Source organism: Rhamphochromis sp. 'chilingali', assembly GCF_963969265.1.
Source record: "Rhamphochromis sp. 'chilingali' genome assembly, chromosome: 14".
NCBI lineage: Eukaryota > Metazoa > Chordata > Actinopteri > Cichliformes > Cichlidae > Rhamphochromis > Rhamphochromis sp. 'chilingali'.
Window position 1 is genome coordinate 15,686,624 of NC_137941.1, and position 19,933 is coordinate 15,706,556.

At 38.9% G+C, this 19,933-nt stretch overlaps 1 protein-coding gene across 13 annotated transcripts in view; it reads right to left on the reverse strand.

Moving 5' to 3' along the window:
* The window catches only part of LOC308409595 (bromodomain adjacent to zinc finger domain protein 2B-like), a 55,016-nt gene that overhangs the window by 19,510 nt on the left and 15,573 nt on the right, over window positions 1-19,933 (reverse strand). For 10 of the 13 annotated variants that reach the window (XM_080902449.1, XM_080902458.1, XM_080902454.1 and 7 more), the window contains 12 exons: window positions 9,663-9,812; window positions 8,889-9,048; window positions 5,510-5,692; window positions 5,215-5,346; window positions 4,758-4,933; window positions 4,407-4,601; window positions 3,379-4,044; window positions 2,606-2,667; window positions 2,077-2,492; window positions 1,594-1,884; window positions 1,110-1,170; window positions 61-169 (listed from right to left, as the gene is read on the reverse strand). In XM_080902449.1, the coding sequence (XP_080758575.1) occupies window positions 61-169; window positions 1,110-1,170; window positions 1,594-1,884; window positions 2,077-2,492; window positions 2,606-2,667; window positions 3,379-4,044; window positions 4,407-4,601; window positions 4,758-4,933; window positions 5,215-5,346; window positions 5,510-5,692; window positions 8,889-9,048; window positions 9,663-9,668 (2,457 nt within the window). In that variant the 5' untranslated portion in view covers window positions 9,669-9,812. The remainder of the gene's footprint in view (window positions 1-60; window positions 170-1,109; window positions 1,171-1,593; window positions 1,885-2,076; window positions 2,493-2,605; window positions 2,668-3,378; window positions 4,045-4,406; window positions 4,602-4,757; window positions 4,934-5,214; window positions 5,347-5,509; window positions 5,693-8,888; window positions 9,049-9,662; window positions 9,813-19,933) is intronic. The other 3 variants (XM_080902455.1, XM_080902456.1, XM_080902453.1) reach the window with 2 other exon arrangements.

A 19,933-nucleotide genomic window follows, 5' to 3' on the forward strand; every position in this document is an offset into this window, starting at 1 on the left:
TCTGATTAGTACATGCAATCATTAAAAGCTCTAAATCCACTTCTCAGAAAATACCACTACCTTCACTACATCAGGATACTGTCGGAGCTTTTTCCCACACGGTGCAAAGTAAGCCACCTCGCCTTGTAGACGCCCCGCTACAGTCCTGATGCGTGTCTCTCTCTGCCACCTGAATGGAAAAAAACAAAACAAAAAGACACCGAGTAAAACATAGTTAATATAGAATTGATGCTCACAGTGTAGTCTGTGGCCTTGTTGTTCACCAGAGTGTAAATAAATGGTCACTGGCTAGCCCAGCAGTTCCCATGAGCTCCACTGGACTACAGCTTACAGAAAACACATGTAGGATCGTATCCCAGACAGCAAAACTAGGCTGAAATATAGCTTTGCGGCCTCTGCTTCCTGTGAACCTGGTAATGAAAAACATCCCTACAAGATGAAAGGCTGTCCTCGTTCAAGCCTGCAGAATTTGTGGGCAGGGAGCTGCTAATGTTGCATGTCTGTTTTGAGGCTGGATGCAATTAAACCCCAACTGACAGGCCTCATTTAATTTCCATCCCACTATGCTGTATTACTCACAAAGTCCCCAAAGGAGAGAAGGTATATTTTTGTGGTCTGCTTCTATTTGGATATTGATGAAGATGTCACCGCATTCAAATCTGGAAGGTTTTTTTGAGTACCAGCTGCAGTCTTTACCTCATGATTACCACTTTAATCTCCAGTGTGTCTTGTTTACACAAGTCAGCAAAATCTTAAAATTACATGGTAAAGGAGAGAATGATTTGTTAAAAGAATAAATATGTCATATTAATTTAGGTTTAACTGAAAACTCTAATATTTAACTGATGTGGCAGACCTGCAAATATAACTGCACTGTCTGTTGGTGCCCATACTGTGTGTTTTAAGCTGCTCCACCAAGAAAAAGCTAGCTGCAGCTGATGTGCGAAAGGTCACTTTTCAGCCATCAGTGAGCTGACATTTTACTTTAACACCTACAGCCTAAACACCAACACTACAGCAAATATGACACTGAGAACAAATTGGGCATGGTCAGAATATCAAACCTTTATCTGGCTCTTTTGATACAAAGTGCAGGCTCAAACTCTCACCCAAACTCAAGAGGCAATCGCAGAACTCTCTCATCCGTAACCCTCCTCCTCCTCCCCGATCCTAGAAAACAGGAGAAATGACTCAGCGCTTTTCTCGCCTTCTGAGGGACCTGAGCAGACCCGCCATCCGTTAAACTATAAATCCTGCTTCAAGGAGACATATTTGATGCCTGTTGTGGCTAACGGTTTTCAGTATTAAACTACAGTCCGCATGTGGGTATCGATACGCAACACCACACAAAACAGCATTTTAATGTTTTGTAGGAGGGTGCAAACCTCAGATGCCCCAGAGGTTCAGCAGTACAAGTAGCATATGCAGTATTGAGTAAAATATGCTATATTTTTACTTTACAAGTTTGTTGACAAGATCGTTAATTATATTTTACTTCAAAATGCGTCCTCTCCTCTCACTGAAGCCTGAATTGTAGCTGAGTTTCATATCAGATTGATATTTCATCTGGATTATGGATTTATTATTTATTACCTGGCTGCGAAGCAAATGTGAAGGGTGGCGATGGTGCACTTTGTTTGCCCATTGCTCCGGTGCTGGTGGTGGGGCTGAAAAAACTACTATGTAGACTTGGAGGTTTGGTAATCTGGATGTTGAGCAGGGAGGGGGTGGCTGAGAGGCTCGAGGAAGACTTTTGAGTAGACAATGAGGTTTGAGCTAGTTTCAGAGGACTTCTTTCTGCATCGCTATCTGCTTCTGTCTCAACGGACTCCTTGACATCATCCTCAAAGGCATCAGAGTCGCTCCCCAGGATGCTCTCTGACTCTGTGGGGGATTCCAGTGTGCCACATACAGAGAGAGATAAATTATTACCTAATTAACAGTCCACACACATTCAAACCACACTGAGCACAGCTAATTTCCAGGACCTACCTCATATTTCACAGCTTCTATCAGCAATAAAGTATGATCATGTTATTCTTTATTTAATTAAAAGACAGGTCTAATTAATCTAACCTGAAAAACTGCTCCCAGAATCTTCATCCTCATCGTAATCGTCCCCTAAAGAGTCGTCCGAGTTTTTGCTGCTGTGGATATCAGGCTCACTGCCTCTGACCAAATCTACAGGCAGACAGGATGTGTTGGTTCTGGTGAGGCTCCTTCCCGAATGCACCGTCTGGGTAGTTTTCCTTGATCTGGGTTCCGATGAAGCAGAAGTCTTAAGAGGGGAGGCGGAGCTGTCCAACATTTCCTTGGTGCCAGTGCTCAAGTTGATAGGCATGGAGCAGGGAGGACTGGTGGCTGCTAAGAGAGGCTTGCTGTTGGGGGTGCTGCTCTGGATGCGGGGCTTAGTGATGAGGGCCAGAGGGGCATCCTGAACTGCACCGTTGATCGCTCCGTTAGGATAAAGGTTCAGGAACATGTTGCTACTGCTGATGTGGAGAGAAAACAGCTCACTGATACGACTATAATTCAGGTGGTGTCAGCAACAGTGAAGTGGACGCTTAATTGTGATTTTCTGTTTTTGTTTTCTTTTTGTTTTTACCAGCTTTGGCTCTTTGGTCGCTGAGAGAAAACTTGCTTCACAGAATCCGTGGAATTGAGGGGCTTTATAAATAAAAAAATAAAAAGGAACACACAAAAAGGAGGAAATAATTACACCAACTGTCACTCATATTACACTGCTGTGGGCTGTAAATTAAGGAATTTAAGGTGTAATAAGTGACAGTAACAATGAAGAGATGGCTCGAGCCTGTCAGAAACAATGAAGAAACCCGGGCGGCTATGGGAAAAATATTTTCAAATTGTTTGGCTTACAGCCATCATGAGACATTAGCTGTCATCTTCTATTTGTTGCCATTGTCAAAATCTGGCAATCAAAAGCATGCATTTAATGTACAGCCATCATCCGAATTAAAACCCCTCTTGTTACAGATTGCTACATTTCCCTCCTTCTTAGGATAGCGACAATAACAGAGTCCTGCAAAAGAGGACAATTTCTCTCTCTTGATAATAAACAGCCCAAAGCATAACAGAGCTAATTGCTTGTCAGTTTTGTGAAGTATTCCCACAAGAGCTAAACACACTGTCACTTCTAGTGATGTAGTGGTCAGATGCTCACCAAGTATGATAAAAGCCCAGATAAAGGCGCGTGAGCATTTATTCTCTGTTGTGAAAGAACAAAATCATTTCATGACAGAAACCATGGTGGCTGATAAACAAATAAAAACAGGATTATGTGTGCGTGGATGCGGAGGAGGAAACGCTTTAGGCTTCATTGCTGTCATTTATTTCATGTGCTTCGATACTGTAACTCACCTGTTTCGATTTAGAAGTGTGTAAGAGTAACAGGCTTTGATCTGGGAAGTTTCCACTGCTGTCCTTCGTGTTATTGATGGGATGTCTGTGTTTGTTAGAGGGCATCAAAAATTTGGGCATATGGGACTCTCCTTTTGAGGCCAGCAGTGTTTGTGGTTTGGGTAAAGACGACGAGAAAGGAGTTTTGGGTGAACAAAGAGGTTTCAGTGGGGAACACTGAGAGAGGGACTTTTTAGTGGAGCAGAGGGCAAGAGGTTTAGGAGAAGAGGAGACAGAAGCATGCTTTGGCGAGGATGAAGGATGGAAGCGCTTTGCTGATGTTAAAGTGGCCAAATGTTTTGATGAGTTGGAGAAGGAGATGGGGCTGGGAGAAGATCTAAAAGGCAGAGGACAAGCCGCTCTCTGGGATTGTGGTAAGGGACTGTTGCTAACTGCCAGTCCTGTGGCCTGTATGACACTGGTGTGCTGCTGGCATTCCTCTTCTGAAGTCCTGGGCCTCTGGAGAAACAGTGCTGCAGACTGAAGCAGGCCAGCAGGACTGGAATAAGACTGGGGGTGATAAAAGGAAGTCAAACGAACACTGTTACAATGTCCGTCTTGAGTTGAGCTGCCATCAACTGTGCAAGGTCTCTTCTTTTTACTCTCGGGAGTGTTGTGTGTCAGCCGCTGAGTAGGAGGATGAGGCAAACAGAGAAGACAGAATGTCATTTCAGCTCCTACTGAGAGAGCCTCATGGTGGCAGCTCTGTCAGCTAGCACAAAGCCTAGTTTGACACCCACCAAAGAGGCAGCTATTGCCAAACCAACTACCATCTAATCAACAGAAAGCATTTTTTATTTTTCAAATACAAATTAACCTTTATTTGTTCTTACCCTAGAAACAAACTAAAGCAAGCTTTTTCACATTAATCAACTATTAGACTAAAAGGAAAATATTTTGAGAACGTTTTCAGCAAAAACTGATCTTAACGGATTTTCAGAGCTTAGCTAAACACACTGTTTACAGAGCAGTTCAAGAGACGCACTTACTTTGACTTTCTGCTTAGCTGGACTCTGTTTTTCATAACCCGACTCTTCACTGTCGCTGCTCTGGTCATCATCATCTTCCTCTTCCATATCGTCAGGGTCGCTGCTGCTCTCCTCAACCTCGCTGGAGCTTTCTGACTGAGACTCTGATTGGCTGCCACTCATGCTCGATGTCTCTAGTGGTCTTTTGTTGGGTTTCTTAATGGTAATAATACAAAGTCAACATTTTTTTCATTAGGTTATAGAGGAGGGACTAAACTATAAACTTTCAATAGATGAAAACACTAAAGTGAGTTTGCATGGAGTGGAATACACCGCTATCAAAGGCTCTTAAGTGTTTGACCAAATATTAACCTTTTGGTTTGCTTTCTCAACGGCTTTCTGATGTAGCTGGCCCGGCTCATGACTGTTGGCTTGAGGTGTCTCCTTCTTTCCCTTTGCTAGTAATGAACTAGTGTTCATAGCAGGAGCGTTCCCAGCAGGAGAGGAAGCACTCCTGCCATTCACTGTTCCATTAACACCTAAAGAAACTGGCATTGCACATTTATTTTAGTGGACACTTATGAGAACAAGTAATATGACTCATATTACTATCAACATGTTAAGAGGACAATTAAAAGGAACAAGAAAAGTATATGAGGTTAACGACCACACAGTAATTGCACTTAACAAGGCAAGTTTTATATTAAAAGCAGTATGTAATTTGTGCATACGCTTTCCTTGTTAATCACTTTTAATTTACACGTCCTTTTTATTGCCTAATAGGGCACAAAAGTAAGACTAGGGAATAATTTCTCACGAGATCTTTTACCCGAAGGCCGTGACTGGAAATCAACAGGATCGTGGCTCTTGAAGGTTGATAAAACAAAGGGATGCAGACCTAAAAGAGGGGGGAAGAAGGCTGCAGCTGCTCTGGTTTGTGTCTCAGATGTCCGCCACCAATCTGAGTGCAAGAGAAAGACATTGTACAGTTAGGCATTAATAATCTGTTAGTGAACTAGTGGAGAACTGGATTTAACAGCCCTATTTCACAGTATTCACTAGATTCACATCCATTATCAAAATGAGAAAAATATGAAATATATAAGTATCTTAAGCATCATTACCTGGAAAAGTACCAAGCTGTGATGGAGCAGCCAAGGCAGACAAACCGAGACATCCTAGGCCTCCAAACTCAGAGCAGCTTGAACTTGATGCGTTGAGCGTGACAGGAGAGTTGGCTAAATTCAAACCATTGGGGCTGACAGACATATTTACACATTCATCCTCCATTATTCGCAGCGAATGACCTGGAGAGCAAAGTAAACAGTTATAAGAATCACTGAATCTACTGATCACCATCCAGCTTCCTATCAAATCTTTACACGCCTACATGTTGATACAATATATTCCCAATACAGTGACTATATTGTTAAAGAAAGAATGTATTACCACACATCACAATGGGCTTCATGATGACATGTAAAAGAAAAATATCCAATAGACACAGATCATACAGATCATACAATTCATACTTTTGAATTTTAGCCACTGACTTACTAAAACAAGTGACTAGAGAGTTAAAATAAAAGGATGACTAATCATCATCTCTGCTTGCGTTGCAACAGATCTAAGCTGGATAAAGCAGGATCAAATTAAACACAGGATCTGCTGGTCCAGAGTCTGTATCTGGTCACAAGCGATTTAAAGAAATCACAAAGCCTTAGAAAATGAACTAGGGCTTTGCGCACCTTTGGGACTGACACATGCATGAATAACAAACTCCCTTTTTCTTAAATCAGAATTAGCCTCTCAGTATTTAGTTAAGTGTAGACTGAAAATAAATAAATAAATAAGAGGACAAAGAACAGAACCTCGTAGTACAGTGAATACTGACAGTGGCCTAATAAGTGTTATCAGAGACAGGAACAAATTTCCATTAATCAAGAGAGAGAAATTTTATTTCTGGATAGTTGAATAACATTTAAAAAAAAAATTTATTCTTTGGTCTTAACCTTTGGACTTCATATGTCAACAAAGTAACAAAGTGATAAAATATTTCACCAGATTAAAAATGTAAAAAATGACCAAAAAGAGGGCAATTTTCTTAGATATCAGTATTGAATCAGACACTTGCTCTTCCACTGTTAAATATAATAGGTGGTGCTGAATAAAACAGTTCAGAGATAAGCTCACAAACTTAGGAATGCTCGACTATAATTCTGTTCAAAGGAGTGTTGTCATCGGTGGGCTTGTGATACGTACCTCCCAAAGGGGATGAGAAATCTTTGAAGGAACTCAATTTAGTTAATACTCTTAACAATGATGTGACTACAGAGGTGCGAGTGCGCTTTCAGCATTTACTGCTCAGTGCAAAATAAATTATCTGGGAAATTTCTATGCACGTTGAGTGTAAGGATGCAAAAATGAATTATTTATGAGAGTGTCTGTTCTTTATTGTGATAGCATGGTGATAGCATGACACACACACACACACACAAAAAAAACACCAAAGCCACAACTGGTTTTGCGGGCATCTTATCATGAAGGAAAAAATAATTACAAACCAGGATATGTAAATTTGCACATTATTTTGCGGTCACGGGGCATCTGACAGCTTACACATCACTGTTGCTTAATGCATAATAGCTTTGGCCACAATTAGTATTCAGAGAAACCAAGAGATGTTGGTGGCTGTACGCACAGTGTGAGGCCGACAGACGTGTCAAATCACACAAAATAAACGGGAACTAAAAGTTGTCAAAAGAAATCCACAAGGACACACACAGCTTTTTAACTGTTGACATTCATTAATTCAATGGCCTTTTCATTTCTATCAAAACTATAACATGTTAAAGACTGGAGGAAAGGTGCCTTAAATCCTCGACTGCATTGTGAAATTTGAATTCAGTTCTTCTGGAGAATTTAGCTGGATGGCTCCTTTAAATAAATTTGCATTTATAATTTGTGGACCGTCTGAAAAGTCAGTCAGAATGATGGATACGTTTAAAATTTATATTCATAGCTAGTGAACTGAAGACTGCGGGTTCTGCATGCAGCACTGCACTATTGAACTTCAACCTCTCTATTATATATTTTTACTCTGTCTGAAATATGAGTAGAATAACTGAATAAATAATTAATTAAGATCTGAGAGTGATCTAATTAAGATCTACGCTCCAGTCTGTAAGCCTTTAACCTTTCATTCAAGGGGGTTAACAAAAGTACTGCATTGACAATTTCAGAAATTTTTATACATAGTTGAAATAAAAATAAATATAGATTCAGAAGGAATTACACAAACTAACAATTTTAAACATAACAATTGTTTTCAGTACTTGGATGAAACTCCTTTGCAGTCAATTACTGCCTGATGCCATCTTTTTCCTGCCTTGAAATCTTCTGCCTTTGGCTACCACGATTGTGGATCTCTTAGCCTTCAGTTTTGTCTTCAGTAACTGAAAAGGATCTTCTATTAGATTAATATCGGGTGATTGACTTGGCCATTGAAGAATATTCCATTTATTTGCCTTAAGAAACATTTGCATTGCTTTCGTAGTTTACATTGGGTCCATTTGCCCTGTGAAATGTTGTTCATTCAATTTTGCAGGATCTGAGCAGAGAGTATAGCTCTGTACATTTCATAATTTATCCTGGTACTTCTATCAGCAGTCACATCATTAACAAAGATTAGTAATTCTGTTCCACTGGTAGCCAAACATGCCCATGCCATTACATTGCTTCCATCATGTTAGACCATGTTTTAAGTCTATGCTGTTATGCTTCGGATCAGGAGCAGTTTCTCTCCTTCTCCCTACTTTTTATACTTCCATCTGGTTTCACCCAGCCAAAGTTTTCTTTTCTTGCTGTTAACCAGGACTGGTAAGGTGTTTTACATATTTTAAGATGTTTATAATTTTGTCTTTCTGTATAAAGAGCGGTTTGTTTCCATGGTTTTTCTTAACCATGGAAATAATTCTGTGATCATGTACTTTAGTTATCTTCTATGGCCTTTTGGTGTTGCTAAGCCAGCAAATGCTTTCTTTCTTTTCTGATCTGGTCACTTGTAAAATTGCTATCTCTTTGATTTATCTGGTTTATTTTGATCTTCCTGCTTAATGATGGCATCCTTGACGTGCAGTCACATCTTTTTGGATATGATAAAGAGAGTTTCAGTGAACGTCTACCAAATGCAAAATCGACTCCACATGTAGAACTGTAAGGGAACAGGCCTCATCTGGCCATGAAACTGTTCTGTAAGGCAATTGTTTAATTTAAGCCTCTATAAATGGGACTATGTATAAAACTGTCAGTATTTATTTATTTATTTATTAGTTGGGGGTTTTTTTTGTTTTTGTTTTTCTGTTTTTTTACACACAGCTAATGCAATACTTTTCCTAAACCACTTGGATGAATGTTGAAAGTCTTACTAACTGTAACCTTGTTATATTACTTTGAGCACATCTAACTAAGTCTAATGTAAAGTTTTCTACTGTCTATACATACCAGAAATGGTGATGGGAGAGCTGACTATAGGACTACGGGTCGCTCTGGACTTGGTGTGGAGTTTCTGGGGTGGAGCAGGGGATGAGCTGGCTTTAGATGAGGCCATATGAAGGAAGAACGGTTCAGGTGATGAAGCCAGGGGTCTACCAGACTCCATTATCTGTCAAACACAATTTAGTCAACATAAGATACAAAGGAGAAAAACCTGCTTATGGCCAACATACCACTGAGACTCTTATAAGACTTTATAGGCAGAATTACCACATCACTTTAAATAAATTAGAACAACACTGGACTAAAATTATTACTATATATGTTTTGTCCCATGCAATACATTAAAATGGAATATAATTCCTTACATCAGTAAAGAATTTGCATTTGCATTCTGATACCTTAACAGTGACGTATCATTAAGTCAAATCTTGGCACATAATCCATTTGCAAGCAGACACAGGCCTCGACTATACTTGTGACAAGTCATTCATATCGAAAAGGTCTTCAAAGCTCTTTAATGTGAAACTAGTGCAATATAAACTGTGATCATGAGAGAAAATTGAATTTTTTAGCCTCTTAGGAAACCCATTTTCAGTTTTCCTTCTATAACCTTTACATCAAGTCCATACAGATGAATAAAAGAGTGGTAAAGTAATCTCTACAGTTTTCTCTCATGACCCATAGACTTTTGTTACCCCCCCTCCCTGCCTATCATCCAAATCACACCACAGAGATTCACAAAGAGCATGGATTTTCCATTAAAATCTTTTTAATACATACTTGCATATTGTGTTTTACAGCCAGCCTTTGTTACGGTATTTTACATTACACCAACGATTTCTCCCTGGTGGTTCTCAGGCGCATCTGATTAATTTGAGGAGACAAAGCGACCCTCTGAATATCAAGTATCATCCGTCACCAGGAACAGCCCTGATGAGAGATAAATGACAAGAAAGCTTCAGCCATGCTTCATTGGAAAGGACGACGCTCGCTACAATGGCTGGCTGCGAGTTTGTGTAGAACAAAGGCGCTTCCATATTTATAAAGCATTATTAGGGGGGAAAAAACATTTACTTTGACCTCGCTACATTATACTTTTCCCTTCATTCTATGATGTTTAGTACGCTAATGAAAACAATTCTCTCCATCAATTACCTATGAATCACTTGTTTAAGTAAAATATAAAATTCAACATCATAGTTGATTCTGAGCAGTTTTACTACACTATACTATACTCAACAGTAGACTTTAATTACTTTGTTTCTTCATGTTACTGCAACATGCTGCAGATACTGTTTGTTACTAGGAATTTTTGTAGTGCAGAATTAACCTGTGTTTTCCCTCAATACAGCAGCGAGTACAATATTCTGTTTTGTTTTTTTTAATGACATACCTTTAAAATCCATTCAGTGAATTTGGTTTAAGTGTGAGTGCCAGAGATGACACGCAGTACCAAAAATGGATAGATAAATAAAAACACCAAGTTCCATGGATGCAGATAATTTCAATTGGTTCACTAACTAAATGCAAATAGCAGAGAAAACATAAAAGCAAACATAAAACATATATGCATATATAAACTACATTAATATATATTAAAGCATTTACTTCATGTACTCCTTATTTACATGTTACTTTTGCACAACAGATGGCTGCTGCTAACAATTATAAATCAGTAACAGTCAACAGCATGGATCAGCAGTAATCTAACTGCAGAGACAGTGTCGTTTTCAGCTAATGGAAGGCACACTCTAGAGACAAAAAAGGTAACCAACAACCTGAACACCATTTAACCAGGGACAGAGCTGAACAAAACAAAGGTGCTCTACATTTTCTTTACCCATCTATGAAGAATGTGGAATGAGTATGTAAAAGAAAACAAAACATTTCTGGTCCCCTTCTAATTAGCATCAGCTCACAATGTTAAATCCATCTTGTAAGACATTAACGTGCCATCCTTTGCTTCAGAACAATACATTTCTTGTGAATGTTTGTTTTTGGGTTGTTGTTTTTTTTTAACATGGGGATATAGGGAAATGTAAAAGCCAAGAGTGATTGAAACCTTCACAGTGGCTGAAATTAGTAGAGAATAAATTAAAGCCAGTTATGTGAAGCTTTTCTTAGCCTACCCCAAGTATATGTACACACACAAAATGTGGAGATGCTGTGCAGACCTTTATGTGAAAATGTCAGCAGTCACTGTAGGTACATAACAAGTGCAGTGGTACACCCACAGATCAGTTGGAAGTCCATACTCCTATTAGTTTCAGTCAGTTCCTCATTCCACCCATGTCGTCTAAATACAAGTTATGGTTCCCTGCCTCGACTCCCACTCCACCCGAAGAATGATAAAGTGCCATGTGTGACCAATACCACCAGCTAAGACGGAATCTTCAGCCTAACCTACATCAGGTGCACATGGCACCATCTCCAGTATATTACTCATACAGTAAGGCAGATAAGTATGTTTGAGGCAAAAGATTGCCTGCTTGGTCTGATAATCATACAGTACAAAATATATCAATCATCATTTCTCCTCGAAAAGTAATAGAAATAAATCAACTGTGACTGATTATTTAATTTAACTGACACTACAGTGACAAAACTATATTTTGCATAAATGACAGTACTGAGCAATTTTTTGCTTGTGATAGGTGTGAAGCAATGAAAATAGTACATGTGCGACACCACTCATTTGGCTGCAGTCTAGACATCGGAATAAGGTGATTATTATAATTAACTAAATTACTATGATGCCCAATCTAAAATATTCTATATATAAACCTGCTAAAACATCACTGGTATATGTTATATGTTAAGCGTGGCATCATGACAGAGGAACTGTGCAGTCGGTACATAAAAAACAAAACACTGCACTGCTACATTATCAATAGTCTGCAAGAGCAGGGTTACTATTCACCTCAGGTTTGCAATGACCCCTTTTTTTATTGGCATAGTGGGAGACAAAAGAATCCATGTGCTCTCCAGATGTTGTGTTCATCAGTAAGGGTCAAGTTGGCATAAAGAACAAACAGCTCATACAAAACTTGTGGGTGTGGATAAATAAGACAATTATGGAGAAACTTGTTGACAAAACTGACCAGTGGAGACAGACCCAGAACAGACTGCTCTGTGACACTGCAGCACTTGTCATTACGATGACACACCTCAAACCACCATCACCACCACCAGAAAGTCTGTGTGGTCAGCAAAAAGATCCACCCGCATCCTACTAACGGCATAATAATCCACTTTTTGCTCTTGAGAAATGCATGAGGGGGAAAAAAAAGAAAAGAAAAGAAAAGGCACAGGGATTTTATTATAATTTTGCTTGGAACAGGCAAAACAAGAAGCCCTTGTTTTACCTGTGCCAAAAAAGGGGGAAAAAGGCCATTTCTTCTAGTCTTGACTGTTTTTAACAAGTATAGAATGCTACACGGGAAACAGTCATAGTTAAGATGGCAAATTGACTCTGACGAATGGCATGAGGCCTTAGCATGACAAACGATTCAAATGATACATTTGTCCTTCACACTGTGCATGTGGATCATTATCGTGAGGAGTGATCTAGCGCTGGGACGTGAAGCCGAAACAGGAGTCCCACATGTTCTACACAGTCTGACATCCATCAAAAACACATTCCCTGAGCTCCTGCCTTCTGCTGCCCCATCAACAGCAAGCACTGGCAATAAACTGTGTAGCTGTGCCTGCAGTTTTTAATTAGACGCATACAGAGAAAGAGGAAGAGAGGGGGTAAAGAGAGAGAAAAGAACAAATAATTTCATGCACCTCAGATGCTATTAATCTGTTGTTGGCTAGGACAGGGAGAATGCCATCCAATTACTTATTTTTCTCCATTGTGAATTGATTGTTAAAGCAGTATATTTTACAACATTAACTTACAATTAATGAGGGCAACTGTAAAAATTAAAGATACAGTATGCCTGTTCATTGCCTAATTATCCTTAACATTCCAACCATATGCATGTCTTTATTTTGTAAGGTAAGCCAACTCTTATTACAAACAGTCACATGTACACCGTTGTTTTGTTATTGAAAACCACATCCTCTATACTTAATCGTTGTAATAATTCCTTCAGCAAATAATGGTGCAAAATGATTATTAGATTATGATAAACTGAGATGATATTGTGAGCATATAACAAAAAGATGTAAAAATTGTTGATACTTTGCAGTTTTTTTGCACACTTTGCAGAACACGCATTTAAAATAGCATTTGAAATAAGGCTTTCCTATGCAGTTTCACTTGGCTTTAGACTGACACACAAGTCTTACAGGAATTCAGCAACTCAGTCAGTCAGTTAATTTTCTGAAAAGGTGCATAAGCCATATAAAGAGTGGGAAAAAATACTGAGAATATAAATCAGGTTCAATTATCCAACAGGAAACAACTGTAAAAATCTAACATGAGCACACTGCTGCTACAAGGCTTGGTAAAATAATTGCTTCAGAGTAACGGATGTCTTTTTTATTCCACTGAACAAAAGACTCCCCTGCTATTATGATTATTGCTTATTTACTCAGTAATCAACTGTAAAGGGATCACGTAGTGGATTATTAGAAAGAACTTGCAAAATCTGTCTGTATATGTAAAAAGGTTTTGAGAGTCTTTATGGTTTGACACTGCATTTGCAACAACCTGTATTTTCTAAATAAGAAACAGCATTTAATAAATGTGAAAATATGAGGCCTAAGAGAGTTTTTAAAGCCTTTGCTCCTTGCTGTCAATGTCCAAGAAGAAATAAAAGGCAGTCAAGATCAAGGTAAACAAAGCTATCACAGTATTTTCACTCCCAGCTCCCGTCTGTCTCACTCTCCAAAGAGCACAACATAAATCACATGGCAACCGTAATGGGAGGTGGGACTGTAGTGTGCCAAATGAAGCAATAAAAAAACATCCTGAGTGTGCCTTTCAAGGCATTAGTGACACTGTGTCCGTATGTCCACTGTTTTATTGAAGCAGATGATTCTGGTTATATTCAAACCAACATCTGTGCACATGCTGAATGCCCTATATGAAGGTCACAAAAAGGGATCCGTGATTTTAACCTTAGAATGTGACACTGCGATAATGAAATTTCAGGCTGTAAAATGAAAACATTAATTTTAATAGCTGATCTTCTAAATCACCATTCTAATGGACATGTGAACACATCTCTGCATTAGAGTGATGCAGAGAAACCAAAGAGCCCTCAATGTCGCAATGTCAGGGAGAGCATGATTAAGAGGTTTATAACAGAGCACTGATCTTCCAGCTTTCACACATTCAAAAGACACTGCAGTGGGCACATGAAAGACGGAAAGACAAGAAAGCTTTTAAAAATCAGGCTTCTTATTTTTAAAGGACGTTGACTAAAGGTTAATGCTTACTTTATTTTAGTTAGTTATAGTCTTCCTCTTTTCAGTCCATCTAAAACCAAGTTTGGTGGTGAGCCACAATTTTTCGAGCACTTATCTTGCTTAAACACCTCTGAGGTAATTAAAGTCCAGGGGTTTTAAATTTGATTCATATCTCCATAGCCAGCAATGTCTGGTGCGATGTTTATGGTGATGTGAACACTGTACTGGTGTGTTGTGGTGAAGAGAGAATGTGAAAGTGAAATTGTCGAGCTACGTTCCCACCCTCACCTGTGGTGGTCATGAACTCTGGCTAATGGCTGCAAGAATCAGATAGTGAGCACAAGCAGCGGAAATGAGCTTCCTCTGAAGGGTGTCTGGGCTCAGCCTTGTAGCCAGGTTGAGGAGCTTAGTTATTCAGGAGGAGCTCAAAGTAGAGTTGCTACTCTTTTACATTGAAGGGAAGCTACTTGAGCTGGTTCAGTGATCTGACTAGACTGGACATCTCCTGTGTGAGGTGTTCAAGGTACGTCCAAACAAGATGACCCAGAGCAAACCCAAGACACACTGGAGAGATTGCAGTTGACTTGGGAAGGAGGTAGACAAGGAGATTGAGGTCCGGACACCTCTACTTAGACTACTGGCCCTGAAATAAGCAGCAGATAATGGATAGACAGACAGATAGAAGGACAGATGCAGCAAAAACAACTAGTTCCTCAAACCAGAACACAAAAGCAGCCTGAAATTGGGCAGAAATGTCAAACTGTTTGACTCATGACGCTCATGTCTGGTTGTGATGCAAACACAAAAGGGTTGACTCAGCAGTGACGATATTAAATAAGAAAATTTGAAAGCGATACAGAATTCCAGATCACCTCGCTGTGTTTTATTACACTTTAATGCTGAGCTGTGGCTCTGGTCCCATTTCTGTGTCTTCTTTCCCATTAATAAAAACATTTCTTCCACAAAGTCATGCAGAAAAGAGTACAGATTAAAAATTCTAAAAATTCCCACGCCTGTGGTGGGAGCGTTTCAAAACCAAATACACAAATGATTACAGGGTAGTGCAGGATTAATAGATTCTGCTCAGAGACTTTGCTCACACAACATAGATCTCAGTGACTGGTGAGGTCATCTTTTCTAAGACAGTTTGGCACAATTTATGATGTCATTTATTGCAGAACATGCTTAACAACACTTGTCTTTTTGCTCTGTATAATGCAAAGCAAAAACACAAGGGACAATTAAAACCCACTAACAGCTATGTTATGAATTAGATTAGTTTTAAAATAATAAACCAAAAACGTGTGCAGTTAAATCACATAATATGAACTCACATGGCTAAAGACCCTAAGGTAGCTAAACTGGTCGTGCTTAGAGTAATGAATGAGCATCTAACTTGAATTTCATCATTGAAATGTGTTTATATTTTGCATTTGGATAGACTAAGTATATTTTGCTGTAGCTAAGTCCAGGAGCATAATAAGCACAGGAGTTCTGACTTATTGCTAGGTATGAAGGAAAAGAGTAAAGACGTATAGTTTTATTTAGTTCACTCAAAATGGGACTAGCACCGTTTCCCCCTAATGTAGAATAAAATGAAGCCAAAGAAATCATAATTGCCTACTTCTGTGAAAGATGGGACATGGAATTAACAAATTAAATGAATGCTGACATTTGAGTTAAGCCTCATTATATATTAGATTGATTATTTAAGCAAAATATTATTGTAATCCAAATTCCAAGGTTCAGTCCCGTGACAAGTATTTTCCTACTTCCAGATTTCTTATTTTATTGCATATTTGTCATGTTGGGATTAGAGCTGGGCGATAGAACGATAACGATATGTATCGCGATATAACTTTTACTCGATAGAGAAATTAAGCTATCGCGATAGACCTCGCCGCTCTTGTCCTCTTAAAAAAAAAAAAAAAAAAAAAAAAAAGGTCAGCCGATCCAAATTCAGTAGCGCAGAGCTGAACCAATCACAGCCGCAGCGTCACGTCGCGTGACTTGCTACGTACAGCACAAGTGCCAAGCCGCACGTGTGTTTGTTTGGGAAGCAGCCAGCGCATAATGGAGGAAATGAGTGTGCCGACTAGAAAAATCAACCGAGCGTGACCGAAGAGAAAACCGATGATGGTTCCAATGCCGGAGAGATTGTCGAACGGAAGAGCCATAGAAGTTCCGTAGTTTGAAGGTATTTCGGCTATTTCAAGTCTGACAAAAAACAGAGTAGTGTGCACTGTAAATTGTGCCGAAAGCAAGTCTGGAAATACAATAAACTGGTGCATGCGTCACACTGTGCGCCGCGTTATTGTTTCGGTGAAATGAATTTCTACAATACTGTTACTGTTAATTCTACTCTCTGCAGTGTTTAAATGCTTACATATACACACAGTTACTGTCCCTCCACACATACGACTCGGTTCTGCTTCTATGCCCCAGCTTTGTTTACTTTTTCCCACCGAGGCTTCTACACTTCTGATTGGCCAACATTTCTGCACTGTTAGGAATCTAGCGCCACCTGCTGCTTTGGCATGTTCATAGCAGCGTTTTCCTTCATTTCTGCCTTTATGTGTGGACGGGATTATTTTTTAAAACGAAAACGGAAAATCTCCGTTTTCAAAAATACCCGTGTACGTGTGGACGTAGCCTCAGTCTCTGACTGGAAGCGCTAATTCGTCATTCGGCTTTTGTCAGACTAAAGTAACTGTTAAAACTGTTTGAAAAGCTAAGCTATACAACAAGGAGAGATTGAGAATTTCCTTTTAGTTCTCAGTTTATTTGATATTGACAAAAGTTAGTCAGTTTTGTCTGTTCTTCTGTAAAACAAACTAAGATTTATTTTTAGAATTAATATTTTGTTTCTAAGTGGAATTGACAATTTAGTCTGTTTCATTTGTTCTATTTTGAAACTTAAACGCTTTAGCGGCTGCCTTTTGTGTAGTTTGCAATATTTGCCTTTATTTATCTGAAAAAGTCTCATGTTCCTTAAGTACATCTACCCTGTTGAACTTATTATGGGAAATAAATATTTAAAAACAAGCTGCTGATTATTTCACATTTTACTTGTGAGCAACGGCACATTTAAATCTTACAAATATAGTTATTTGGCTTATATCGTGATAGATATCGTTATCGCCTGAAATGAAAAAAACATATCGTGATATGAAAAAATCTCATATCGCCCAGCTCTAGTTGGGATGATGTCCTCTTTCAGTAATGCTGTCTTAGTTTTACACCAGATGTAAAGGGATACAACTTTTGTCTTGTTAGTCCACTTTTTCCCAAAAGTCTTGAAAATCATCTAGATGTTTTTTTTGGCAAATGTAAGATGAGCCTTTGTGTTCTTTTTGGTGAACAGTGTTTTTTGCAGGAACGCTCACCTTAACTGACATAAATGAGGTCTCTAGTTCTTTACATTTTTTTTCTGGCTTCTTTTGCGACCTCCTGGATGAATCGTCAACACACTATTAGAGTAATTTTGGTAGGCTGGCCACTCTTGGAACAATGGTTAACCTTCCCAAATCCTCCACTTTTGGATAAACCCTTTTCAGACTAGTCAATGACTTTCTTTCTCAGCTGTATTTGAGTGTCTTTAGATCACTGCATGATACGTTGGCTTTTGAGATCTTTTGGTCTACTTCACTTTGTCAGGGGTTTTATTAATTTTATTATTCATTATTTAATAGTTCTGGCAGTAATCAGGCCTGGGTGTGGCTAGGGAAACCGAGTACAGCTTTCCAAATGAAAAAACAAAACAAAACAAAAAAAGAGAGAGAGAGGGGGGGAATATTAGCACTGAAAAATGGTATAATTCTTGTCTAATATTAAAATTTGCTTGATTATCTGAAGCATGTGAGTTGTGACAAATATGGAAAAAATAAATCAGCAGATATATGTGCAAATATTCTTTCACGACACTGTACATTCTATATATATATATATACGCCAACATGCACTTTATTCCCTAATGCTCTACCAATTCTGCATGTCACTGTCTGGGGCTCCACAAGAGCAACAGACTGAACACAGACAATCCCTGTTGACATTCCACTGCTGTGAGCCATTAAAGCAAAGGTTATCAGAGAAATGGTGAAGGAAAATATCAAACAGTTTTTCCATTCAGAGTTCTTTGTTCTTGGCACCAGGATGTGCCTGGCTTTTAACATCATAATTTTAGGAAAACTAACAGGGAGAGGTTACAAAATTAAAAAGGGCATTTTATTCTTTTCAATATGGTACTTGTAGTGAAATGAAGCAAGATAATGGCTGTAAGATGAGGAACAAGAAAAACATTTGGCTTCTTTTATTAGCACTCAAAACACCTGAAATTCATTGGAGAGTTAATACTAAGCTCACGGTACATGCAGCTGTGCCTTCAATAGATCCACGAGAGTCACTTGGGATACTCAGACTATTTTTATTTTGATGAATGTGCAGCAAAAAATAACTAATTTCCTGTCTGCCTCAGAGCCATCTTCACAGAAAGAGCTTCTCCTCTGGAGCTGACTGCACATTTCCATCACCTGCTTGCACTGCCATATAACACCAGCATTGACTTTGGTACTCAACACTACCGGTAATAGGTTAACGTTTAATAACTCTGAATTATTACCATACCAGCAATCGTGCCAACAACCAGTGGCTAATTTCTATAACTAACAAATATGACAAGTATATAATTGGAATGTGGGCTTAAACATGCTCTTGGTTTAGAAGCACTGCTGCTGTCATTGAGTTAAGCCTCGCTGTAACAACAGCTTGTCAGTCCTTCTACTGTTTGAGCTGAAAAAGGTTAAAAAAAAAAAAAAAAAAAAGGCCTTTAAACTACTATACATGTGCAAAGTTTCACAACATCGTTACTTCATTAACAGCTGAATCCAGTGAGCCTACGGCAGCGCTAAACAAATGACATGCTAATTCACGTTACGAACAGAATAAGCACAGTTAGCTACTTCTTTACTATGGGAAGGAGCAGAGGTATATGCTTGCCACCACACAGCTAAAACTATCAAAAACCTCTACTAGGTGCACGTGCCGTAACAACAACAAGATGACTGACATTTCCCATTTGGATTTCTGGCTCTTTAGGGTAAGCTCTGATTTGCCCCATAGATTGTTGATTCAGGATTCTTTGCTTTGAGTCAACAGTGACACCGTATGCAAAATTAGAAAGACACCTTGCGATAGTGTGCAAATCAAGTTCCCGCTCACCATGTTTGTCCAGACTTACAGATTTACTTTAATATAAGCTTTGAAGAAATGCAATAGATGGGCACCAAATATTTGTATCCAACCAAATGAGAGTGTTGTGGTTCAGAAAAATGTCAAAAAAGTGTTTTTGCAGAACATTACAATATAACTGTAATTATGACCTTTGATCTTTTGGCCAGGAAGTCTCATGACATCATCACTTTATACACCAATTATAACAAAATTTTGGCCGATAATTAAGAGATAAAGTTTTCAGATATGGCAGAAAAGCTCTTTGTGCAGCCTCGGTGACCCTGACCTTTGACCACCAAAATCTAATCAGTTCTTTCTCGAATGCAAGTGATGGTTTTGTGTCAAATGTGAAGAAATTCCCCTTAGGCACTCCTGAGATATCGTGTTTCTGGGAATTGGATGTGGAGGATCAGACAACGTGAAAACATAATGCCTCTGGCCACAGCTGTCACTGGTGTGGA